We start from the raw sequence: 26695 nt of genomic DNA, 5'->3' as shown, positions 1-26695 counted from the left end.
CCCATCTTAAACAATATGATTAAAAATAAAACAAAAATCAACCTCAGGCTGAATCTCTCTTCCTTTGTTCTTCTGGCAACCGCACACATTGCTACAGTGTTTTTCAGGAACAGAAGTCTTTGTATCTGCCATTACTAGACATCTGTGAAGTCATCAAAATTGCCTGGATGTAGCAAAGCACAGGGATTTGATAAAAAAGACCCCTTTCATCCCCATCCAAACTGCAATGTTGAATAATCTTTCTCAGTCTGACACCAACCAGAACTCCCAACCAAGAATGTGCAATGTTCAAAGGGAAAGGAAGGGTGGCACTTCAGTCCATGATGCTTACATGGGCAAATTCTCTGCCATCTGCAGCGGGCAAAGAGTTAAAGCTGACCAGGGATGATGATGATGATGATGATTTACACACAGCCTGCCAGTTAGTTCTGACTGGATTTGGTCCTTCTGGTGACAGTATCGGATCCTTCCCAAGGATCTAGGATGGTCAAAATATTGTTCTGATGCATGCACTGTTTTGTACCTGATATGTTGACATTGTGTCCGTTCCTGTTGTGTCCAAGTGCTTTTTCAAATCTTTTGAAACGGCACCAAGTGTCCCAACCACTTCTGGCACCGTATGACTTTCTTTTCCCATATTTCCTTGGTCTCTATTTGAAGTTCCTTTTATGTTTTCTTTTCCCCCAGTTCTTTCTCACTGAGCCTTCTATCTTCAGCTACCGCAAAATCCGTTGTCCGCACTTGTTTCTTTGTAACTACGGTTGTGTCTGGCTTAATGTGGGCCGAATGTTGATCACTTTGCATTTGGATATTGCACAGGATCGTAACCTCTTTGTTTCCAACTACTTGCTCAATATTGAAATTCGACCAATTATTTGTGGCTTGTAAATTATAATTCTTACTAAGATTTCAATGGACCAAGGTGGATATTTTATTGTGTCTTTCCAAATATCCAATATCTGCCTCCTCTTCCTCCTCCTCCTCCTCTTCTTATATTTATACATTGCTTTTCCACGTGTATAAATACTTGAAACATTTCAGTGAAATCAGAACAAAAGGCCAGTATCTTTAGAATCAGTTAACTATTCAAGGCTTGGCAAAAGAGATGCAGTTCGTCCTTCTTCTAAATGCTTCCTAGAAATAGAGGGCAAATTATCAAGTAAGGCTGCTTCATTTTAAAACCCTGTGTGCTGTTTTTAACTGAGTTAAAAACATGGTATTTCCTGCATCATTCAAATCCCAATGGCTTTGATCTGGATCGTTAGGCCTATTATAAGGTTAAAGGGATCCAGTACAACCGCTGTGTAGCGTTCACAAAATATTTTCAGCAAATTCACTAGCTTATATCTGAAGGTGAATTCGTCTGATTTTGCATTTTGAAACCAGTTCACAAAATGTAACTCTGATACCTTCCAAAACTCACACCTCTGAACTTCGTTACTACAGTTTGCGGAAAAGTCTGTGCAGAAATGGCAAAATTGGGGCAAAATTTTTGCAGACACTGTGTACGTTAGACGAAATTGCAAAACAAAAGCACATTATTTAGATAACTTGACGTGTAATTTAACTGCAAACTTTTAAAAAAATAGTAGTATAGCAAATGGACAGATGACATTTCAGAAAGGAAAAATGACAAGAAAAGTAAGAAACTTGAGTAAAACTGAAATGGTTAGGCTTACCTATCGTCCCTCTGGTTCCCCTTGTACTGAGCTGAAAAACACAAAAAAACTTAATGTAACCTTTAATGGATTTAATAGAGGTATTTTTAAGAAAAAAAATCACCCTCCCACTCAAAATATGAAAAACAGGACCTCAATGATCATGCTGAAATTCCCCAAAAGACAGTCACACAAACGAATTTGTGTCAAGTACATTATTTATATATCAATCACAGAGCCTTTCTCAACTTTTTGACCCCGGAGGAACCCTTGAAATATTTTCCGGGCCTTGGGGAACCACTGCACGTTCAGGCTCAAACATAGGCCAGAAGTTACCAAATTATTCTATTCGTTTCATGGGTAGGCCAGCATATATGCATTAACAGTGTTCTTAAACTCAAAATAAAGAATAAAACTTACCTCTTTAATGTGAAGTTGCCCAAATTGGAAATAATTTTTTAAAATAAATTGTGATCCCCCAGGGAACTCCTAGTGACCGCTCATGGAACCCTAGGGTGCCACAGAACCCTGATTGAGAAACCCTGCTTTAATGTATATAAAATTATAATAACATTTTTCAATCCTCTTCCAAGCACTTTGCCACCCCTCAGGTTACCTTGTACCATTATATGTCATCAAAACCTTACCTTGAGACAAGAAAAGTACCCTTGAGAATCTCTCTAAAAACAAATCCACAGTGAAGTTCTGGGCGTAGTTTTTCAAGCAAATGAATGACAGACCTTAAACAGCTTTTGTTAATGTAGGAAGTTTACTCCCCATAAGCTAGAACAGTGTTTCTCAACCTCAACACCTTTAAGATGTGGGGACCTCGACTCCCAGAATCCCCCAGCCACTGAGCTAGAGCACAGGCATCTGCAGGGAGATCAAGCAAATCAAGATGGTGGCCATGACTATGCACTCAAAGCCTTCATAATTCAAGTAGAAAAGGGCAGAGCTCCAATCACCTGGGCATGGCCATCATCTTGATTTTTTTGACATGCCCCTCCCTGCCAGATACCTCCAAGCTAGAGTAGGACAAATTTAGAGAGCCCCTAGCATTTACAGCAGGGGATTGCAGCTGATGTATCCTATGGGACAAGATCCCATGGGATGTTTTTCCCTCCAACCTTCACCGAAGCAGCCTGGAGACTGCCATGCCCAGTTCCTTCCAAGAATGGATTCAGTCCCTATATTCATATGGTGGAAGAAGTGGGATTTTTCCATCTTGCTACTCAACCATTTCCTAGTTAGGCCCCACCAGCACTTCCCCTCCTCATCTGCTTTTTAGACCAGTGTTTCTCAACCTTAGCAACTTTAAGATGTGTGGACTTCAACTCCCAGAATTCCCCAACCAGGATGGGAATTCTTGGAGTTGAAGTCCACACATCTTCAAGTTGCCAAGGTTGAGAAACACTGATTTAGACACTGTGTTTGAGAAACACTGATTTAGACCATAAACGTTTTATAATGCAGACTTTTTAGTTATAAAATGCCTTGCCCTTTGACTGGCTGTCACTCAAACCAACCTGTCCATTCCCCCCTTGATGGTTTGCAGAGCCTCTCCTTTTGCAAAATGTTTGATCCCTGCATTTCCCCCCCCCCTTTTTTTTTTTCTGGTAGCATCATTTTAGGAACCATGGGTAGCTGAAGCCATTGGCCTCTTCAGAATTAATCTCCTTCCCCACACCCCCGTTTTCTTTTTGGCAGGCTTTGGGCAGCCAAAGGACACGTATGACAAATCAGCTGCAAGAAAAAGAAGGCGTGCCACCGAGGAGGGGAGAAATGTGCTGAGGGATGCAAAAGGTTGGGTACCAAATTTCCAGAAGTGGATTGCTGCTGAAATGCACCTTATCCCTGAACCAAAGAGCAGAGCGAAAAACCATCCCTGCCTCAAGCAGGTTGGCCACCACGTTCTGGGCTGGGCTTCTGGATTCAACCGAGACGGGCACTGATGGGTTAATGCCAGGATAACAGCCCAGGCTTGTGTCTTATCACTAGCGAACTCATGATTCCTCTCCCGGATCCCACGAGTGCGCACCGCTTTCCTGCTGCCGGTGATCCAATCACACCCACCCCTTTCGGTGGCAAGCCAGGTTTTTATAAACAGCCATCCTTCCTCAGGTTTCAGCAAATCGTTGGCAGCTCGAGCCATTTTCAGGACATCTCCCTCGACCGCAGATGCAGCTCGCTGAAAACGCAGGCGGCATGTTAAAGAACTGTGGCTTTCTGCCGTGCGCACTCTGCTCCACGCTCTTTCTCTCTCCGTTTTCCTGCACCGACCCCAGAAAGGACAATTTGTCTTGCAGACAAAGTCCCCAGAGCCTGGGGAACGGGATTGAGGGCTGCCATCTGCAACACGGTAAGAACAAGGACCCTTCGGGGTCTAACTTTCCATGGCAGAGGCGTCGCGCTGCATTTAACCGAGCCGATGGCGTTCTCTTTGCATCCATCACTTCCCAATCAGATCGGTGGGCATGGCAGGAGCTCGCCTCTTCCCGGCTCCATTTTCATCCTTTGCTGTCCTCCGATCTGGTTAATGAACGCATTTTGCCTTGCCGTTCTGTGATCTAGCAACGTTGCCCAGGAAAAAAAGGAGGAAAAAAAGCTCCAGAAGGCGCAGGTTCTTGTTCATCTTGCAGGATTGGGGGTGTGTGGCCTACCTGATCTGCTTGGGAGAAAGCTATCTATCTATCTATCTATCTATCTATCTATCTATCTCTTCATACATATCATAACATATATATCAGGATATGTTGGGAGAAGCATCTGTGGAGCCCAGTGGACTGTTTTCAGAGGTTTTGCAATGCAGTGGAATTTGGTTGGTAGTAGGCTTTGTTGCACACTTCAGTGCTTCTTCACCACACCTTGCATTAATACTGAATTTGGAAAAAAGAGAAGAAAAGACCTATGGGCTGTATTCACACAACATGCTAAACCTGGGTCAACAAAACTGAATAGCAATCTTCCCACAATATGTGGTGCCCAGCAGATGAACAATTGCAAGTTCATATGATGGCCTGGTTCAGACCACATGTGAAATTAGAGGGGGGTTCCCACAACACAAACTCCCCAACCCTGTGTTGGCCTTATCTAGCATATTGTGTGAACCCACACTATACACAGCATATGCCCACAAGTGAACACCCCAGAGGAGACTACAGCTAGTCCTGTGGATGCCTGTGTGATTGCTCAACTTGCAAAAATGTCATGGACACACCTACACCGTATATTTCTACACGGGCTAAGATGAAATGCTTCAGGCTTATGTTTCTAAAATGAAGGAGCCATTTTCCAAGCGATGCCAAGGGTTTTCCCCAACTTTTCTGTATGCAAATCTCCCGTAACAAATTGGAGGTAGACCATGCCAGGTCTTAGGTTACATTCCTGGCATTCTGCATAAAAGGTTAAGAAAGGCCCAAGTCGAGCTCAAAATGCTAGCTGGGGAATGGAGGTGGGGACCTGGTTCACAGCTTGCACTGAGTTATGGCTTTCTATATTTTAGCATTGTTTCTCAGTAAACAACAGTTGCTGGGTTTGATTTGGTTTAAGCTTAGTGTATTGTGTGAACACAGCCATGATGGTTTGTATGCTATAGCTTATGTCTCAACAGTGAAACAGAACACTATGGCTTGTATAAGCAACCACTGTGAAAATAAGCTAAGCCTTAGAAGTAGGCCTAATATTTAAGCTTGATGGGCTAACAGGCTGCTCTCTATATGAGGTCCTGCACTGTGCCATCAGATGATGGGGCTCCCAAGGATCCACAAAATGCTGACTAACCAACAATCTGGGATTATTTTCTCCTGGAGCAAACCTCCCTCAGCCTTTGATCATTGTTGGTTTGCAAAGTTCTGGAGCCAAGTCAAGGAGAGGGAAAATACATTCAAAGCAATAATAAAGACAGGAGAGAAAGATTTTTGTATCTCTGCTGCACATGGCCCTCTTTGCCAATAAACCTGTCAGAGGTGTCTGCAGGGCAGTTAAAAAAAAGTTGCACATGAAAAATGCATGCAAAAAATGGGCAGAGTGGATGCCATCTTGACTTTTTTGACCATATCCTGCTGCCACTATTGACCTCTCTTTTGAGTGTGTTCACTGACTGCCCTGCCTGGGCCAAACCATGAGTACATGTTTTATCAGCACCCAATATGCATAATCAGGCTAGCAATAAACTTAGCAGCTACATTTATGTGGCACGCTAAACTTGGCTGCTTAACACCGTCTTGTGCCTGTGTGCTTTTTGTGGGCCTAACTCATTTCGTTAGTTTAGGGTTCCATGTATTGTGAGAACCCAGAAAATGGGTTAATTAGCAATCAGATTTAAAGAATTGTGAGAATATACACATCCAGTGTTCTAGGGCTAGATAGCTCTGCAAACTGAGGGCAACTTTAGATTGTTCAGGGATTGGTACCTGGGACAGCATCCTGGATATTTTCATAGTGAGTCTGGATAGCTCCATTTCTTGCTGCATCTCCTCCTCCTCCTTCTCCCCCCCCCCCCCACAATGATCCAATAAATTTGCTTCCCCTACCTCTCTTTTGGCCCTGTTTCACATATAGGCCAGTGTAAGTACGAAAAAAAAAAGGGGGGGGGGAACTGGACTGAAATGGCAGGCAAAGTTCTGTCTTAGGATCCAGAGGCTGGAGGTCAGTGTTAAAGAGAGGAAACTTCAAAATAGCCTGCCTTTCTTTTAGGTTTGGAGAAAAGGAGACGTCCGGGTTTAGATAAGGTACCCAGTAACTAAACCTGGGTACAAGGGAGATTCAGTGGCTTCTCTCTCAAATCTCAAATCATTTCCTGGACTTCAGGTATGTCATTCTGAAGTAAGGAACCTGAATCTCCTGGAGCCAGCTTCCTTTCTGAAGTTCCAGGAGCACCCTCTGATAAACATTGCTGGAAAACGGTGGCATGTTTTCCTGCCATTTTCACGCAGGGATCACATATAAATTGTCATTACTGCTTCATTTAGTTTTGGCTAACCGTAGTTTTGGCTTCTGGGAACTACATGTCCCATCCCCCAAATCCAATTCAAATTCATCCTGAGATAGAAGAGTAGAATTAGTACTGGGTGGGGGGGATAATCCTATTAACTGTATTGAATTAATTGGGTGCAATCAAAACCAATCAAATCTATTTTGGCTCTGGTCTTGCACAATTTTTGGAGTCTGGTGCAGCCCAAACCTTGAAAAATCCTATGTACCCCTAGTCCCAGTGTCTTCAGCCTTGTTTCTTCTGTAGGACCTTCTTCCTTTCAGTTTCTCTCCCATCCTTCTTATTCTTCCCAAATGTTCCATATTTATAGTTCACTTCTGTTCTTCAAGCTTAACTTGGAGATGTAGCAGCTTAACTATAAGTTTCCCCAGACTTTCTTAGACCTCTTCCTTCTGTCTGCATTTGGGTCTTTGCTTGGATGATGGTCCATAATGACATGAACCTATCTTCTCCACATATATCGACTGCAGTTGCTCAGAATAAGGTAGTGCTCTTTCCCCTCTAGGAATCCTGGGAAGCGTAGTTTTGTAACAGTGTCGAAAATTGCAGATCCATAACACTGTGCATGAAATGATTTCCCAGTTGGAGGATGACATTGCAAGGAGCCAAGGTCGTGATCTTCCTGTAGTGCCCTTGTGAACTCAAGATGTGGTGACAGCTATCTTGAAGAATACCTTTGCTCTGTGGCTTATAGTGGCAATGAGATTATTTATCACTGGTGCTTCAAAAACTGATTGGTCTGTTGTGTTCCTGGCACTGGAGGGGTGATTTGGCACTAAAAGCATCCTGCTGGGATGTATCTGTTGTTCTGCTAATGGGGACAACTTTATACCGCTTGTTTCAAGCCAGCAGGTGAAAGATGGGGCCATTGCTGTCAATCTGGCATTGTGTTTGGTTGATGGAACTACAAGGCAGTCATTGCTGGTTTTGACTGTGTGGGGAGTATCTAGGGTGTTCCTATCTTAATGGGAGCCAAACTGGTAGCACAGATCTAATGTTCCTCCTAGTTCTTCAACACGTTCTAGCCTTGAATAAGCCTTAAAAGAAGTCCTACCTTTATAAGGATTAGAGGATGTTTCTTACCACCATCTATGGCTTCCTTTGCTTAGAAACTGCTGATGGGAAATAGGATGACTTCACGGGAGGTTTAAAAGCAGTGAAGTTAGAGCCATCAGCTTTGACCTGAGCTAAGGTTTCAGCTCATATCTGTCCAGCATTCTTTCCAGGTGATTCAGCAAAGAATTGGATGTCTTGGGAATATGCAGCCAACGCTTAATGCAGGAAAATCTGGAATGTAGAGAAGGCCAAAAGTGAATCTAGTCCAGCATTCTGCTAACCCACAAGGAGTTTATTAAATGAGTTTTGCAAACTATGATGTTTGCAAAAGATATTGACTAAGAAATGATAAATAAAACAATAAAATAAATAAAATATTTATTTTATTTATAGATAAAACAAAACGAAAACCTTGGCTGGATTTGTACTACCATCCCCATATAGCCCACCATGTTTTAACTCACAAGTGATATGAAGCAGATACTTTGACTATCCATGCCTAACCCAAAAGCTCATTCCTTTACCCAAACCAATCAATACACTTTTGCTTTTTCCTGGTGCTGTGAACTGGAAAATCAATATTTTCCACCCTTTTGTGGCAGAAGAGGCTTAAAGAAAAGAAGTATCCTTGCAACTGAAATTCAGATAAAATGGATGAGCCTCATTTTATTAGGTTTCCCCCATGGGATGAGAAGAGAGTAGTCCTCCTGTTTCATACCACTAGAGGGCATCAGAAGATCCTCTAAGCCAATGTTTCTCTACCTGAGCATCTTTAAGATGTGTGGACTTCAACTCCCAGAATTGCTGGCTGGGGAATTCTGGGAGTTGAAGTCCACACATCTTAAAGATGCTCAGGTGGAGAAACATTGCTCTAAACCACTGGTCTGGATCTTGGCATGTGACTTCATTCAGCCTGATACCCTCCCAAACACATGCATTTTGTCCTAACTAGGAATGCTACCATGACTATAAATACCCGCCAACGGGAGGTAGACTCGTATACTTTCCAGGCCAGTAGTGCTGAAGGCTAAAAGGGATACTAAGCATCTGTGTTCTCCCTCTCCAGCTGGCTGGTTTTAAGGCTCCTTCAGTTATAATAAGCTTTTGATGTCTCTGTGAGTAGCTGAGATTCTTTCCTAAGTGAAGGGAATTGGGAATGGATGGTATGTGCAGAGAATGCTGTTCACAGGAGCAAGGGTGGAATTCTGGAGGGATATTAACAATGCGATTCTGTGTGTTCTCTCTGGAAGTTAAGCTTGCTGAGTTCAACAGGGCTCATGCTCAAGGAAATGCATTTAGACTGGCATTAAGCCAGACAATAGTGTGCTTTCATTTCTGGCTCATTGCAGTGTGTGAAGTAGAGATGGGGACATCTGTCAGGTTTTTTTCCTCTCCATTTCTCATTTATGCAAATCTCAGTTTTGGTTCCCCCCATCCCTTCCCCCCACATTTTCTTTCAGTTGGTTCATCCCATACTTGTACTCATTTGATAACTTTCTTTTGGAAGGTTGCACATCAACTGTGGGTGGAAAATTTGCTCAAATTTCTCCAAATGCATACATTCGCATTTTTGCCAAAAAGAGACCCAGTTTGCAAACACATTTCCCCTGGTACAATGCGTTTGTGAATAATTTTTTATGAAAGTATTTTTTTTTATTTAACAACCTTAACAGGCACAATTGACAAAACCATCTTTAAACTTAAAGCAAAAAAAAAATCAATAGAAACCAAAACGAAAAAGAAAAAAAAGAGAAAAGAAATTAGGAAGCAGACAACTCCAAATAAACTTTTTTTTCTTTTTTTCTTTTTCTTTCCTTTCTTAGTTTGTACTCTTAATTTGTTTGGGTTTGTCATGAAGGTATTTAGTATGGAATTGTTTCTTTTTTTTATTATTTGTTATTCCCTTTATACAATTGGAGCCATTTCCTTTCTGAAGAGTAATGAAATTTTGGTTCATGTATTGATGTGAAAATCATAGTGAGTTAACATTCAAAGTGAGTTAACATTTAGTCACATTCAAATGTCAACTAAACAAGTTTTTACCCACTTTAATGAGAATGTAAATGTATGGTTATTCAATAAACCATAGTTAAGAGAACCACTTTCAGTGCAAGGCTGTGAAGGAACTCATAGACTGCATTCTCAAATATAAAAGAAGTGCTCCAAATCTCATTTCTAATAAATTGGTGGTTACTCGTGGGGCATAAGTCTTCGATGAACAATGTTTTTCAGGATCTGGGATCCCTGAAGATTCCAACAGATTCATCTGAAGATCCTGGTATTCTTTTAAGTCTGGGGTGCACAACCCTTGGTCTCAGTTCTGCCCAGGCCCCCATGTTCTTCACCATGATCTGCCACTGAGACCTTGAAAAGTTTCTTCCCAACTACAGGTAGTCCTCCCTTAACAACAATTGCAACCGGAATTTTGGTTGCTAAGCGATGCAGATTCATTAAGCGAATCTGATCCCATTTTACAACCCTTTTGTGGCAGTTGTTAAGTGAATCACTGCAGTCGTTAAGCAAACCACGTGGTCATTAAGTTAATTACACAGTTCCCCATTGATTTTGCTTGCCAGAAGCTGGTCAGGAAAGTTGAAAATAACGATCACGTGACCATGGGACGCTGCAGTGGTCATAAATGTGAGCCAGTTGCCAAGTGCCCAAATTGTGATCATATGACCACGGGGATGCTGCAGCCATCCGAAGTGTGAGGACCAGCCATACATTGTTTTTTTCAGCACCTTTGTAAGTTTGAACTGTGACTAAGCAAATGGTTGTTAAGCAAGAACTATCTGTATAATAATTATGTGATGGAAGGAGGACATTACATGTTCAATTCAGTGAATTTACATTTAATCCAATTTCAGTTCAATGCAGTCAGTGTTAGCCTTACTGCAAATGCACTTTTTTGCCGCTGTTAAATACACAGAAAGCTAATTATAAAAAGTCTGAGCAGTGAAGGCGTGTCTGGCTGACCTTGTCTGAATTCAGAAGCAAAAGAGGGTTGAGTTTGGTATGTCCTTGGAAAGGAATTTGCAGGGCTGCAGGCTAGACCAGGAAATTAAAATGACATACTGGAAGATTTTAAAAAATCACTTCTGTATTGTTGCCAAGAAAGCTGAATAGATAACATTTTTTAAATCACTAGGAGCAGATCTTAACAAGGAGGAAGCTTAACCTCTTTTTTTTTAATTGTGGAAAGGTAACAGCGGATGGCAGCATTGATCAATTTTGGCTAACCTCAAAAACTAAGCCCAGTCAGACCTGCTTATGTTTGGATGGGAGACCACGAGGAAATCTTCATTCTGTAACTAGATGGGGGAAGTCAAAATACCTTCCCAGAAGACAAATTGGCAAACAAATTCTATATTGTAGTCAAGAAAACTACGTAGGCTTCTCCATGAAGTCACCAAGAGCCAAATTTGAAGGCAATTTTACCTTCTACACTATTTCTAATAATAATAGCAACAACAACAACAAATTTCACTCTGTGTCTGAAAAACAAAAAATAGGAGGGCTGCTTGTGCTCTGTTGTCAAAGAAGAGGTAATACATTGCCAGAAAGACCAAGGAGGACTCAGTGTTGAAGTAAATATAGAAGTGAATAATTAGGATAATTTAAACTGAAAGACAATGTTTTGTGTGGCATGCTAGGCCACCACTTTATCCAACTAACCATGATTAAACAAGCCAAGGTTTGGTGTCATGCATGAGTCAATAGTTCTTCCATAGAATTTTACTGTATGGTTTTTAGTCATTGTTATTAAAACCCCATTCTGTCCTTTAAATACTTCTGAGCAAGATTTCAGGCTAGCTTAGGGCCACTCTATCTGGGCTGCAGGACTCCAGAAGACCACTAGCTGTCTGCAAGGCTTGGAAAGTCCATCTTGCTGTCCAGAACTGCTAGACATAGATCTGGACAGGTGTCAGCCCCACAAAGTAGACCAAACCAGAAATCAACTCCACAGGAAGGCTAAAGTTACTGTTATTGAGTAGCTCTGAAAACAGAATCTTGCAAGCCTGATTGTGCTGTGCCTCCACAGTGTCCTAACAGCCAGGAACCACGCTGAGACAAGGAACAGGTCTCTAGTGTTTTATTGCTGCTACATAACAGGAAAATCCTAACAAACTGAAGAAGTGTGGGAAAAACCCAGACATATAAACCTCAAAGGTTAAGCCGGCCAGCTTCTGGCAAGCGAAATCAATGGGGAACTGCATGATTTGCTTAACAACCATGTGGTTCGCTTAATGACCACAGTGATTTGCTTAATGACTGCTGCAAAAAAGGTCATAAAATTGGGTCAGATTTGCTTAATGACTGCTTCACTTAGCAACCAAAATTCTGGGTCTTAATTCTGGGTCGTTAAGTGAGAACGACCTGTATGCAGAAGTGGCTCAGACAGATACCTCCCTAATTCACTGGCTTATAAGAAGGGGGTTCTTATACTCCAGGGAGTTAGGGAGGTGTCTGTCTGAGTCACTTCTACATACTTTCTGTTTGTTTTGGACTTAAAGATATGTTTCACCCCTCCTTGCTTTGGTAATGAATCTCACCCATCTCCATCAAGGTCATCTTCCTTTACCTCTAGATCAGGTGTGTCCATGGCATGCAGTCAGGAATGTCAAGGTGGCATTTGTGATGCTGCAGCTGAAGCTCCACCCATTTTTTACGTGCATAGCAACATGTATAAAAACCAGGTGGAGCTTTGATTGCACCATCACAATCACCATTTGACATTTTTTTTTACCACACCCTGTGAACACCCCTGGATATGGACATTGCATTTAAGAAATAAAACTAATGGGTAGATGCAGTCCAGTGTTTTGTTTAGAAGGATGGAGAACATCGTGGGCAGTTAGAAGATACGGCAAGGAGGCATCTCTCAGCCCTTTGAGTCAGATCAGGAAACAGGCTCTGCAAGATTTCCTGGAACTTCTCTTTCTTGATAAGCTTAGTTTCTTTCTAATGTTCTCTTCCTACCCTGAGCTCAGACCACCTTTTGCTAACTGCCACCCACACTTTCTCCAAGCTCATCTTTGCAGATCTCCACACCGCCTGACTGCTTGTCTTCTGGTGAATTAAGGACTGTGCTACCAATCGAGGAGACTATTTGTAGTTCAGCGTTGAACTGTGGAGTCCTTGGGGCTCTCTGCGCCTTGTTGTTTTCTTGAAGACGTTTCATTGCCAGACTAGGCAACATCTTCGGTTGTTGCCTCACACTAAGATGTTGCCTAGTCTGGCAATGAAACATCTTCAAGAAAACAACAAGGTGCAGAGAGCACCAAGGTCTCCTCAGTAGGGATTGTGTTTTGCGCTGCAAAACTTCAGACCACCACTAGATGGCAGGGTGGAGTTAAGCCTTTTCTCTAGCCCTTTGCTGCCACCTAGTGGTCATTATAGGGCAGAACTGCTAGTCCCAGGTTAGCCCAGAGATCCCTGCTGTAAGGACTGTATATTTATTTGTGTGTTCACGCATATACACTGAGATAGAGAGAGACTCAACTGCTCCCAATCTTTACCTTGTAATCAGGGATCATTGGATTTCGTAGTAGTACTTTTGACCATTGCAGCCAGCTGGTGTCTGTGCAGGAAGAGCGCTTTGAAAGAATTAAGGATCCCATTTCACTCTCTGAAGGAAATGGCTAACTTGGTTCCAGAGATCTGACACAGTTCTGGGCAGAGCATCTGCCTGGGAGCCACTGGTGCCACTGGTGTCGCTTTACAGCTCTTTCCATCCCCAGCAACTCATACCTTGTCTTTGTGAGCCCCAGTTCCTCAAGGCATTTCTGCCATTTCTCCTCAAGAGGAAAAACTAATTAATTAATGGAAATATCCCAAGGCTCACCTTCCTGTGGGCATTCCAAGAAAGGCATCGAAACATTTACTAAACCACAATTTACTAAGTAAACCACAAACAACTAGAGTTGTATAAACCATATTTAGAAGCCACCATGGCTAGAGTCACATGGCATACTTAGCCACACACAAGTAAACCAGATTTGGGTTTAGCGTATAAAGTGAAAAACCAAGAAATCACAGGCCGTAGTGGGTTGTGTGAACCCATTACTGTGGCTTGTAAGCCAAGGTTCATAGCTCAGTGTACTATTTGAACCCAGGCAATTGTGGTTTGTTCAGTAAATAGGTTCAAACCAGACAAATGTCTGTTCATGTTTGAGGTAGCTGAAAAGTGGCAAAATAATCTGATCTTAGGTGTGAATTATCCAAAGAAGCCAAGAAGAAGTCACAGGAGATAACAGCTTTCTTTTTAGGTCAGTAATCCGTCAGAGTAATGTATGCCATTAAACAAACCAGTTAATTAGGTATCCAAAGAAATAAATGTGCTGTATGGAGCAAGGCTGGAAAGATTAAAATTGGCTATTCGCCTCTCTTGAAATCTCCTCCTTCCCCTTGCTCCATGTTATTCAGTTCATTAAAATTCCTCACCAGTTCAGTCTGTGAAATAAACAGACGTTTAAGGCAGCAAATGAAAGGCTAACCAGCTTCAAGGCTCTTTCTGATGTGACAGAATTTAATTAAGGTTCTGCCTGCACAGTCTGGGTTGAAAGAGGGACAGCGACGCCAGTCCCGCTCCCTAAGGCTGAAAATCCAGGTGACCCTCTAGTTCTCTTGAGGATGACCAAACTGGAAACAGAGCGTTGGATGGAACTAGCTGAGATTAAAATGGGCATCTTCCTGGAGACAAACCTGCATGTTATGATCAGTGGGAGAAAAGGAACTGTCCATCCGAAAGCTCATCTCGGGCATTTCACAGACTTACCAGAAAGCAGCCGGTTTAGTTAGATTGGCCCTTATTTTAGAAAGGGGACAGGCTCCCCGGCCTGTCTGTGGTAGACCCAGAGGCAAGATGGAGCAGACCGTCGAATGAGTGCTACCACATCTGGAGAGCAGCCCCTAGATGCCCGTGAGATGGCAGTGAAGAATTAGAGGTGTCTCCACCTCTTTGATGCCATCTTTTGGGGACTCCAATCTGGCAGCTCCATCCGAGGCTGCCACTTCACAGTCAATATTTTTGGAAGAGCAACAGATGGGAGAAAGCCTTCAACCCACCACTCCTTGGCCCTCCTGTGCTATTTGCTTCTATTTTTCTACAGTGTTTTTAGTTTTCTACAGTTGACTTGTAAAATTTTTACACAATTTTTGTAGTTTTTCACAGTTGACTTGTAAAATCTTTTAGTCAACCTAGCAGATGAATTGACTAATAGTGCAGTACAAACAACTCAGACAGGGCTTTGACGGCAGTTTACAGGCTTCCTGCTCCCCTTACATGGTAATGGTTATTTTTTTAAAATTATCTCTCTATTAAATATGAAACTGGGTGGAAACATGTAACTTAGCTGTCAAAGAACATATAATTAGGCATCCGTTTTAAAATACTCAGATTAATTTACGCCTCTCTACATTTGAAACAGATGTATAAAATCAATAGATACAGATCGAAGAAAACCAAAGAGAACTGCAGAGGCCTGAGCCCGTCCTGCATTTTGCAAGTCAGGCCCAAATCACTTTCTGAAATCCTGAGGGAGGCTCCTGCCAGATCACACTGACCAAACCTGAAACCGATTGCTGTCTTTAGGCAGTGTGATTTGGGACAGGGCGGGGTGAGGGAAGGAGGCTGGGGTGCTGCCTGCACTTGGGAAAGGCAGCTGCAGCCAGGCAGAAATGCTTCCCACCCCCATTTCCCCAAGGAGAGGCTCAGCTCATCTGTTCTCCCAAAGGCAGTAAAAGTTTCCAGCCCCAGAGGCTGAGAGGAGATGGGCTCATTCATTCATTCATTCATTCCCCACTTATAGTCCACTCACAAGCATCCACACCAGCGTTCCAGCTGTCGGGCTAATGGAGCCACACCCTGGCATTTTTAGGGACGTGCCAACGTCCATAGGCAACCTCACCCCACCTGGGCCCTTAGCCTACAAAACTGTGAGTGTGAGGAGACACATCTTAAAGTTGCCAACATTGAGGAACACTGCTATGAGCATTTGCTATTTGTGAATGGACAGTCTGGCTAGCAGTTAAATTCATTAATCCTATCATACAACCAGCCGGGGTATCCCTACAGTGCGATGAAAAAAGTGAAGGTGGCACCCATTTTTATGGCGGTTGCCTGTGCCATCTTTTATGTGCACTGCACGTAAAAAACAGAGTTTTGATTGCATCGTCACAGCTGCCATCTTGACTATTTTGACCATGCTCTGGGATACCCCTGCAACCAGCTAAGGCGAGGATTGGCTTCCCATAAGATACAGTACTGAATCACGATCTCCTCGATCTCCTTTGGGATGTGCTGTGCGAACCCAAAGGACGTGTCTTCTTTCATTCAGAGATTTCTTACAGAAAGTCCCTATTGTCCTTTAGACTCATTGATCCTTCTGGAAGTTGACAACAGTCAAACTGGACTGGAAGAGATGGCACGTTGTAGATCTTTAGATAGGAAGAAAGACGTTTCCCGTTCCCTGATCTAAAAGTAGCCACGTTCTAGACACAGACCTTCGAAAAGATTGAGGAACCTCTGCGGACTGCGGATTAACATACCTATTTAATTCTGTTTTTGTAGTATTAGAGAGAAAGTATGCTAACATCCCCTTTTCTTGGTAAATACACCATTGTGAAGTTTAAGAATCTGAGCCTACAGCCTAGGGACTTCTGTACTGCTCTTTCTACAGGATTTCATGTCCTGACGTTGTAACTTCCCTGATCATTAAAAGACCAGGAAGAACACAGGAAAGTCTGATCCATCTTTTATTAACAGAGCAGCACACTGAAATCACAAGCTGTGAAATTTGTTGTCAACTTTACATTGTGTTCCAACTTAGGATAACAGGTCTAGCTCACGCTATTATTTATGGATGCTCTTCTTCCTCCCTTTGATTGTTTTTCATTTTATTTTCTATAATCTGTTTATTGACTGAAAAGTACAACTACAGGTAGTCCTCATTTAGTGACTGACTCTTTTAGCGACCATTTGCAGTTACAACAGTGATAAAAAGTATTTATGCCCAATCCTCACATTTATGACCTTCACAAGTCTGTAAAGCAAAGGAAAGCTTAAATCAGATCATAAGCACAGTCACAGTTTCACTTAGCAACCACTTCATTTAATGACCAAGTTGCCGGTCCCAACTGTGGTTGCTAAATGAGGACTACCTGAACCACTACTATTACAGCTACTAGCAGGATAAACATGGGGCTATTCCTCCTGGATAACCCAAAGTTAAGCTATCATGGTTTAGTATGTACATGAATGTAGCCAGAGTATTTTTTCCTTATGCCCCATTACAATCTTAAAGATTGCTTGGATGTATCTTTTTGACTGACCAAGCAATTAATAAATAACAAATGACACGAAATGCATTATGCTCACAATCTGATTTATATCTGCCTTCTCCCATGAACCTGGAGAAGCTTACTGCAGTATTTTCTAAATATCCATACGTCTGTCCCACGGGGCCCCAATCAATCGTATGGATTTGTGAGCAAGGGCTTCTGCAGGGTGGAGACAAATGAGGCCGGCACCATGATGCAGCTGATGTGATTTACACACATGCATCTCAGGTGTCATGACATCCTTATGTCATTGCGCCATCAGCACCACAGCGTCTTGATGCCTACGTTGTCATTTTGAGAGCACCGTGGACTGCAACGGACATCTCTGCAATTTGCTGAGACAGGTGGAAAGAACAGGACAAAGGCCACCCATCATGGTTTTGCCAAGATCTGCCAAGAGGGCATGGTTCCACAGGCTTCTGAGAGTTGATGTTGGATGGTGCCAGTTGTGTTGTGGTTTTTGGTGCTTCTTTTCCTTTTTACATCGAAGGTGTAGTGCGACTTTTTTTGGAACAGCTCTGTGTTTCTCCCCCCACCCCAAGCCATTTTCCACCACCTCCTGTATCCCAACTCTCTTTGCAATTGCATCAGAGAGTGCTCTGATCGTTTGAGGCTTCAGCTGTAGTTTCCTGCCCTGTGAGGTAAGATTTTGGCTCTTGCGGCCAAGAATTTTGACCCCCTGCGTTGCAAGCCGGACTCCAACAATGCACCATTTCTTTGAAAATGGAAAGTTGGTGTCAGTCTGCTGGGCTGAGAGGGAAAATCTTACCCTTATTTCACTTGGCAGGTTATTCTGAACAAATAACCTACTGTTAGGCAGAGTAATAGGTGTCTGGTAGCAGCAACAATGACATTACACACACCATGACATCATCCCACCTGTGATGTGAATTATCTAAGTTGGGCAGGTAAGGCCAGAACCCAAATGATGCTACAGGATGAACTTCGCATCAAATGTGTGATATAGGCAGACCTTGCTTAATGAGCATGATTGGGATTGGAATTTTGGTTGCAGTAGTTAAGCAAATCTAACCCAATTTTACAACCATTTTTGTGGTGGTGGTTAAGTGAATCACACGGTTCCCCATTAATTTTGCCTGCTGGAAGCTGGTTAGAAAAGTTGAAAATGGCAATCATGTGACCACAGGGACACTGCGATGGTCGTAAGTCCAAGGACCAGTTGCAAGTTGGGTTTTATTATTATTATTATTATTATTATTATTATTATTATTATTAATTAAATTTATATCACCGCCCATCTCCCCCAATGGGGACTTTGGGTGGTTTACAATAAAATAGTGCCATTGTAAGTCCAAACCATCGCTAAATGAATGGTCATTAAGCAAGGACTACCTGTAATGTCAAGGGTTGGGGGCTGAGTAATATTTCTCCCTGCCTTAAGGTGCTGGAGTCCATCCTCAGCCATGAAACTCACTGGGCAATGTTGGAACAATGACTTTTGCTGAGCCCAACAGGCAAGGCATCCATATAGGTCAAGGTCAAGTGACAAAATGCGGGCAACAACGTTGCAATGCCAACTCCGCTCCTTGTGGGTTTGAGGGTAACGTCATGGCACGTGTAAAAAAGGCAGGGCTTGTGTTGTGAATCACAGGGTCAGAAGGCACCTTGTAAATGCCCAGCGCTGGAACCCTGTTTCCTCATTTGGGTGTTACTGGAGTTCAGAACAAACGTTTTTACTCCCAGGGTTGCTATTATGGAGAAAATTGGAGGAAGATGCATAATTCTGCCTTGAGGAAAGGCAGGATATAAGCCCAAAGAACAACTAAACCGACAGGCTTTGCAAGCAGCAGAACCAAAACCAGTTTGCCAACCCTGATGGAGCAGAAAAATAATACTCTGAGCATACACAGCCTTGCATTTTAAACTCCTTATATTACGAACAGAGGCACAGCATTTGCTTCGGTTGCTCAGAAACTAGACATACACACTTGGGAGCAAGTGTTCGTTTGGGTTTATTTATGCTGTACATTCAAACGAGCATCTGGAACAGTACAGCTGTCCTGGGGCCGTTTTAGCATTGAAAGATTAATTTAGTATCATGGTGTTTAAAATAAATAATTGCTCTAACAGTTGTTTATTTAAGCTGTCCAGAGTCTTGGGAATAGGGAAGGCTTTTCGCACCGGTAAATAAATAAATATTGACCCATTACAAAAACAAATCCCACAAAAGCTGACAATTTTGCAATTGTTGTTGACGGAATTAAGAGAAGGATCAGCTTATCCGATTGAAACGATGGTTTGGACTGCCTTACATCTCACTGGCATTCGGGCCAAGAAGTTGGTTTAGAAATAGCTTAGTTACTGTTTCAGCGATTTGAAGTGGAACGATTTAGGTTGGTTGGTTTTTAACTAGCTTTCTACCTCTTCCCGCATGGGTCTCACAACCAAATAACAATCTCAGATGTCCAGACGTCATTGGTTTTTTTTAAATACAGTTTTATAAGTTGTGTTGTTATTTTCTGGTTTTTAACCCTTTATATACCACCTAGAGTTACTACAGTGAGATGGGTGGCTGTATAAATTATTTAAAGAACATAATCTCCTGGAACCTGGTTTAGCAACCTTGCTCCCTTCAGGTACCTTGGATCCCAGCTGCCTTCAACCCAAGCTATCATGGCAAAGCACCATGGGAAGGGTAATCCCAACAATCTATGCAGCACTAGATTGCCATCTTTCATTCAGTATGCTCCATAGACACTTCTATTTTATTTTATTTTTGCTCTGCCACCATTTATTTCACAAAGAGGCAGATTTGAATCATAAACAGTAAAATGAAACCCCACCAAAATTCAATCAGTTAATGGGGCATTTTTCCTTCAAAACTCAGGCTGGGCTCACTCCTTGAGCTAAACCGCCACATGATTTGCTTCATTTGGGCTTATTCTTTTCTTGGGACCCAATTCCTATGAGCCATGAGTAATCATCATCATGTTTATTACAGCCCTAAGGCCAGACACATAAAACTGTACAATAGCAACGATCTTTCATTAATACATAGATATAAAAACAGAAGCAATTTTCATTCTTAATTAGTTTTGGATCGTAGCATATTAATTGCTTCGGTTTTTACATCTATGTATTAATGAAAGATTGTTGCTATTGTATAGTTTTATGTGTCTGGCCTTAGGGCTGTAATAAATGTGATATAAGCCATGATTAATCAAAACTAGAACTACAGTATGTAAGCCTGTCTATAGCTTGCTTTGCATAACACACTGAGCCAGATTATGGTTTGGGCTCGGCTTGTGGTCTGTAATGATGCCTTATGGCTTGGCACCTTGTGTGAATCCAGTTAACCGTACTTTCAGCAAACTGCATTTAAACACACAGAGCTGTGTGTCTACCAGGTCGCTAATTTTATTGGTGTACTATCAACACAGAGGTTGAAAACTGCGTTGGTGAAAGGCGGTCCTAGCTTAATGTGACCTTCCCGGTTCCTTTGAGGTTGTTTGAAGAAGTATCCTAGCTTGTCTAACTAGATTTCTACCTCTTCCCACATTGCTCTTACAACCAAATAATGATCTCAAATGCTCAAAAGTGATTCCTACCCTGTTTTATTTAATAGGATAATATTTAGTGCACACACAGTATTATTATCTTTAATGTGGTTTATGGATTTCATGTTGCTCAACAGAAGCCGTTGTCAATCTTGCTGCGATAACCCTGTATTAGTATTATTCCTCTAAGAAGGAATGTTAAAATCCAAATTTATCAGAAAGGCAAAGAGTGACCTGGTTCATCCATGGTGCTAAGCTATATTTTAATGGTGATTTGCCAGATAAACCACGTTTGACTTGATTCACACAACCTGCTAAGCCACAAGCAAGCAACCCACCCTCATGGTGGTTTTGTGTAACACATGACAACAACTGCAATATGGGCCTTTTCTCTCTTCACATCAAACCATAGGGATTCATATGTGGTGCTAAGTTACGCGGCTTAGTATTTTGTGTCAATCCAATCACTGTGGCCTATGCCATAAACCATGATTACCGATTCCTAACTTACCACTGGTTGTAAAGTCAGCCACTGTACAACTCAGATCCATAATCTGCTTCATGCTGGACCTCTGGCTGATTACTGAAGAATATTCTTAAGTAAATAATGCACACTTGTGATTTAATGGATCCAGAACATTTCAAGAATCAATTTCAAAAGTCCTTTAGACATTTTTGGACATCAATTTGATAAACATAAACAACATTCAGGGTAGCTAAAATTTTGGTTTATAGGACTTTACTGGACACACTCCGCTACACCAAATTTTAAATCTTGGATTGATGATGTGTGTTCATTTCCCACCAATCAACTAATTTCATAACTTGGCATCTTCTTACGACTCGCAAAATAGCCGAAGGGGTGCTTAATGGATAAACAGAGGTTTTTAAAAAAAATCTGTGAATTCAATCTGTCTGCAGAATGTCCTGAAATTGACGTGTTCCTAGAAGATTTATTAAACAAAAAAGTCATGCATTTGTGTGACAGCATCTAACACTTCCCTAGCCTTCTGCTGGAATTGTTCTAGTTTACAGATCCTTAAGAACGCCTAGATTCTTCTCCTATTCCACCTGAAAAGCTCAACCGTTTCCACCTTTAGACAGAATTACAGATTCTGCCGTTGACCTTTCCATTCCTCTGAGTGATGAGTTTTAAAATTCTGAGCAATCTCCTAGGGGGGGAATATGACTTCCAGAGACTTTGATGTCTTTTCTACACTGATGTACTGCAGGTCTACTCTGAGTCTTATTTACGGTCTGAGACTAAAGAACAATAGCAGTGGAAGTTCCAAAGTCAAAACAGGCAAAAAGATAAAGGGAAGCATAAAAGAATAAATTAAGGTAGAGTAAGATGCATAAGAGGGTGATGAAATATCCAGATCCACAGATCAAAGGTAAAAAAATAGGTAACCAGACATTAAAAAAAATTGCCTGGACTTATATATTGCATTGGAAGGATAAACCTAACAGGGTTGTACTATATTCTAACAGGGGCATCAGCAAGGAGGGTCAAAAAAGTCAAGATGGTGGTTGCAACTTCACAATTGAAGCCCTGCCCCTTTCTAACATGAGTTAAATGCACATTAAAAATCAGGGAAGATTCAGTCACATGGTTGTAACTGCCATCCTGACCCTTTTGTCCCCCCTTTGCAGATGCCCCTGTAACCTATTCATTATGGCAAGACTTGAGATTTGACAACTTTTTGTCACCATCATCAGCCTTAATGATTGCCACAAGCCAAAAAGACAAACTACTACAAAACATAATAAAGTATTTGATAACATTAGGTGTGGCGGAGGATTTGACTTCCGAAAGAAGCATGCTCATATACAAGTCTGTTCTTCCAGAGTAGGAATGAAGCAGAGTAAGATATAAGCATTGCAGACATTCCTGTAGATCAGTGTTTCTCCAAGTGGGCAACTGGCCAGTTGGGGAATTCTGGGAGTTGAAGTCCACACCTCTTAAAGTTGCCGAGGTTGACAAACACTGACCTATACAGCTCCCTGTGCAGCCTATGGAAGGGGTTTAGCCTTGCCTCCTCCTGGCTTTCCAGTCTGTCTTGGAAGAGGGCTCCCATCCAAGTTCTAACCAGGACCAACCCTGCTTATCTTGCGAGACCAGCCACCCCTGCTAGAAGCTGCTACTTCCATGTGCTACCTTGTGAAAGATCTCTTATCTATGCTGGGGAGGAGGCAGTGGCAAGCCCCTTCCGAAAAACCTTGCCAAGAAAACTGCAGGGACTTGTCCAGGCAGTCTGAGAATCAGACACGATTGAATAATTTTTTTTAAAAGACCTGTATGTATATCTATATATATCTATTTTTTTTTTTCTTCATGCCTAGAGCAATCCGGCTGGCTTTACGATGCGGCCGCGGCTCTGGAAACGGAGAACTAGGGCTTGTGCCAGGAAGGGCATCCCCGGAAAAGAATGGGGACATCCTGCCAGGAGGGGTGGACAGAAGGCGGCGAGGTTTAATTATATAATTAGCTCCCACCCGACCGGTTTGTAAATCGCCAGGCTAAAGCTTTCGGCGGCGCCGGTCGGGCCGCTCAAGGCTCGCGTGCTCCGCCGCGGGCAGCCGCCCCTCGGCAGGCGGCGCGAGAGCGGGTCGGGCGGCGCGCCGGCTCCGCTCCGCTCCGCTCCGCGCCCGCAGACTCCCCGCGGACTCCTCCGCCCGGGGCGAGCCGGCGGGGCCCCGGGAAGGGCTGAGACGGGCGTCTTGACAGCGCTCTGCAGGGGGGGGGGCGCTGGGCAGATCCTCAGTGAAACCGGGATCCTGAGTAAGAGCCCCCCCCCGCGTGCGCCTTCTGCGGAGAGTTCCCCCTCGCGGGCCGAGAGCGGGAAGGTGGTCGTTTGGGAGACGGCGGGGGGGGGGGAATGGTCAAGGGGGATGGTCAAAGGAGACGCGGGGGGGGAGAGCGGACTGCGAGTTACTAACGCTGCTTTTTTTTTTCTCCACCACTTTCCCTCCTGGCTGCCCCCCCCCCGCGTCCCCTTTGCTCCTCCTCTCACCCCCCCTCTCGCCCTTCCCTTCCTCTGCCCCTCCCTTCTCTTGACACGACCCCCGTGCTTCCCTCCCCTCCGCCCCCTTTCCCCGCCACTTCGGGGGACCCCCTCCTGTCCCTGCTCCCCTTCCCCGGATTCCCCTCCTTCCTTCCTTCCTTGCCCCCCGTCCTTCCCCCTGCTCTTTGGCCGGGATCTCCTCCCCTCGCCCCTTCCCAAAATAATTCCCTCCCCCCCGTACTTCGCCCCCCTTCCCGTCTCCTCCCTCGCCCCTCGCCCCATCTCCGCCCGGAATCCCCCTCCTCCCTCCCTCCCTCCCCTGCGCCCGTTCCCCGAATCCCGCTCCTCCCTCCGGCCCCGCCCTCGCCCCGCCCCGCCCCGCCCGCTCTCCCTCGCCCTCCCTCCCTCCCCGCAGGCGGAGCTTCCCCGGCAGGAGGCGGGGCCGGCGCCCGCCCCGCCCCCGCGCGGCCGCGCGGCCCCCCCGCCATGGGTCGGAAGCGCTGCGTGGGGGGAGACGGCTCCAAGATGGCGGCGGGCTGCTGCGGGGTGAAGAAGCAGAAGCTCTCCAGCTCCCCCCCGTCGGGCTCGGCCGGCCCGGGCGGCGGCGGCGGGGGGGGCGCCCGCTGCGGCGAGCCGGGGGCGCTGCCGGCGGCGGGGGGCGGCCCGCGCCTCAACGGCCTCGGGGGGCTGGCGGGGGGCTCCCCCGGCTGCGCCCTCTCGCCGCCGCCGCGCCCGCCCGGCTGCGGAGGGGCCCCCGGCGCCGGCCTCCCCGGCCCCGCCGCGCTGCTGGGCTCCCCCGGCGCCGGGCCCGGCGGCTGCAGGAAGATGGTGGTGTCGGCCGAGATGTGCTGCTTCTGCTTCGACGTGCTCTACTGTCACCTCTACGGCTACCAGCCCCCGCGCAGCCCCCGCTTCACCAACGACCCCTAGTAAGTACCCCCCGCCCCGCGGACTACACGGCCCATCCCTCGGGCGCGGGGAGGGCGCCGCGTTGGGGAAGCCGCCGCTGGGTCGCCCTGCCCCCCCCCACCCCTCGGGGACGATGCTGCTGGCCGGGGGGCCCCGCGGGGAGGAGGCGCCGCCGCATCTGTGGGTGCCCCCCGAAAGAGCGGCAAGGCCCCCCAAGGAGGCTCCCCCGACCTTTCTGGCCCTGAGATGCCAGGCTGGCACAGACCCCCCCCCGATTTATTTCCTCCTGAGGGGCTTCCTGGGTGCCCCCCCCCATTTTGCCCCTCTCTGCTCGGTGCCCGTTGGCCCGTGTGGGGCAGCTCCCACCCAGCTGGGCTGGACCTGTTCAGGGCACTTGGTGGGGCAGCTCCAGGTCTTTCTCCACAAGGCTTCTTCCCGCTGTGCCCAGCAACTTCTCACCTGGCTCCCACAAGTGCCCGTGGTCCTCCTGTGCCAGGGGTGCCCTCCAGAAATGTCTGGCGGAGCTAGAACGGACGTGACTTTATGTTCCCATTCATATTCCTTTCTTGGTTCCGGCGCTGTGGCCATCTTCCAGGATAGGGTTCTTTTTAATCTCGGTCTAGAGATTTTCTGGTGGACTCCTGTCTAGGGGCACCTCTGCATAGCTTTTCAAGTGGAGCCCAAGTTTGCACAGTAATTTTCCATAATTATTTTCACAGCAACTATAAATTGCATAGCAATTGTTTTATATTTTGGTAGGAGACTCAAAAAGCCTTTCCGTGGTTTCATGGAGAGTGTCCTCTCCGTAGGTCTGCACAGTTTGGCATTGAATGAACGTGGTCCCTTGAGATGCCCTACATCATCAGGTTTTCTCTGGCCCCTTGGCACAGCCTGGCTCCAGCCCACGAGGTAGCCTTTGCCTCGAGGTGCCAGGTCGCTCAGGGGTTGCTTCCCTAGCTGATGCTGATCAGCAGGACTAGCCGGGGCCACCAGGTTGGGGAATTTGGCATTATAGATGTTCCCGGAGTATTCCCAAAGTTGGGTAATGTGATTAATGGCTTGATCCTACTCATCCATCTGGCAGTTTTTCTCAGCGAATGCTTTCCCTGCCTGGACGGTTTCAAAACTTGGTTCTTACTGCACGATCTCACGGTTAGGAACTGAGACCCCAAACCAGCATAGTATATATGTCTGTGTGTGTGTGTTTGTGTGTCTGTGTTTGTATCACAGAGTGGTTGCGGTGGAGAGTTAAAAGGGATATGAAAAAGAGAAAGCATCCCTCTTCTTACTTGCTGGTCCCCCCCCCCCCCGGCCCCCCAGTCCCTCCCTGCTGTCTTGGCAGATGTGGACATGAAAGTACAGGTAGTCCTCCCTTAACAACCATTCATTTTGTGACAGTTTGGACTTACAACGGTGCTGAAAAAAACAACTTATGACTGGTCCTCACACTTGGGCGCATGGCAACCAGTTTGCACTTACGACTGTCGCAGTGTCCCACGATCACCATTTTTGACCTTCCCAGCCAGTTTCTGGCGAGCGAAATCAGTGGGGAACCGTGTGGTTAGCTTAACAACCATGTGGTTCGTTTAATGCCCACGGTGATTTGCTTAACGACCGCCACAAAAAGGTCATAAAATTGGGTCAGATTTGCTTAATGACTGCTTTGTTTAGCAATTGAAATTCTAGTCTCAATTGGGTGGTTAAGCAAGGACTGCCTGTATTAGGATTTCCAGAATACTGTGATTCATGGTGGCTTACTACTAGCAGGGTTAGTATCCTGTTCTAAACCATATTGATAACCTCTGCATGAATCTGTATTTTAGATTCTGTGCTGTCCTCCCTGTGCATTTTTCAGGGCAGTTTTTACAACAGCATAATGCAAGGACAAACCAACCCTTACAACATTTCTTTATTTCTTCTATCCTCCCACTGAAAAACCGAAGGTGGTGTACGGTTTCTTCCCTGTACTCTGCTCACAACTAAAAGTTAATTACAGACCCAGGGGAAACAGCTAGAAGCGGTTAAATTTGAAAAGCTGCGCTGGGATGGGATTAAAACAAAAACTCCCTCAAGTCAAGTTTGTCTTTTGGTAACCCCATGGACATGTCCATGGAGTTTTCTTGATTGCAGCGTAGAAGTGGTTTTCTGTTGGGTTGTCCTTTTGGCACCTGGCAAAGTGGGTTCAAGCTAGTGTCCTGGAAATGGCGGTACCAC

General features: G+C 44.8%; 2 protein-coding genes across 2 annotated transcripts in view; one reads left to right on the top strand and one right to left on the bottom strand.

Moving 5' to 3' along the window:
* COL4A5 (collagen type IV alpha 5 chain) overlaps positions 1-26695 on the bottom strand; it is a 669904-nt gene that overhangs the window by 167553 nt on the left and 475656 nt on the right. The gene's annotated exons all lie outside the window — the stretch shown is intronic.
* Positions 24049-26695, top strand: part of AMMECR1 (AMMECR nuclear protein 1) — a 94163-nt gene continuing 91516 nt past the window's right edge. The window contains exon 1 of the mRNA XM_063313330.1: positions 24049-24501. Within this exon, the coding sequence (XP_063169400.1) occupies positions 24059-24501 (443 nt within the window). The 5' untranslated portion in view covers positions 24049-24058. The remainder of the gene's footprint in view (positions 24502-26695) is intronic.

This window comes from Candoia aspera, chromosome 12, assembly GCF_035149785.1.
Source record: "Candoia aspera isolate rCanAsp1 chromosome 12, rCanAsp1.hap2, whole genome shotgun sequence".
Lineage (NCBI taxonomy): Eukaryota > Metazoa > Chordata > Lepidosauria > Squamata > Boidae > Candoia > Candoia aspera.
This window is presented reverse-complemented; position numbering and strand designations above follow the sequence as displayed.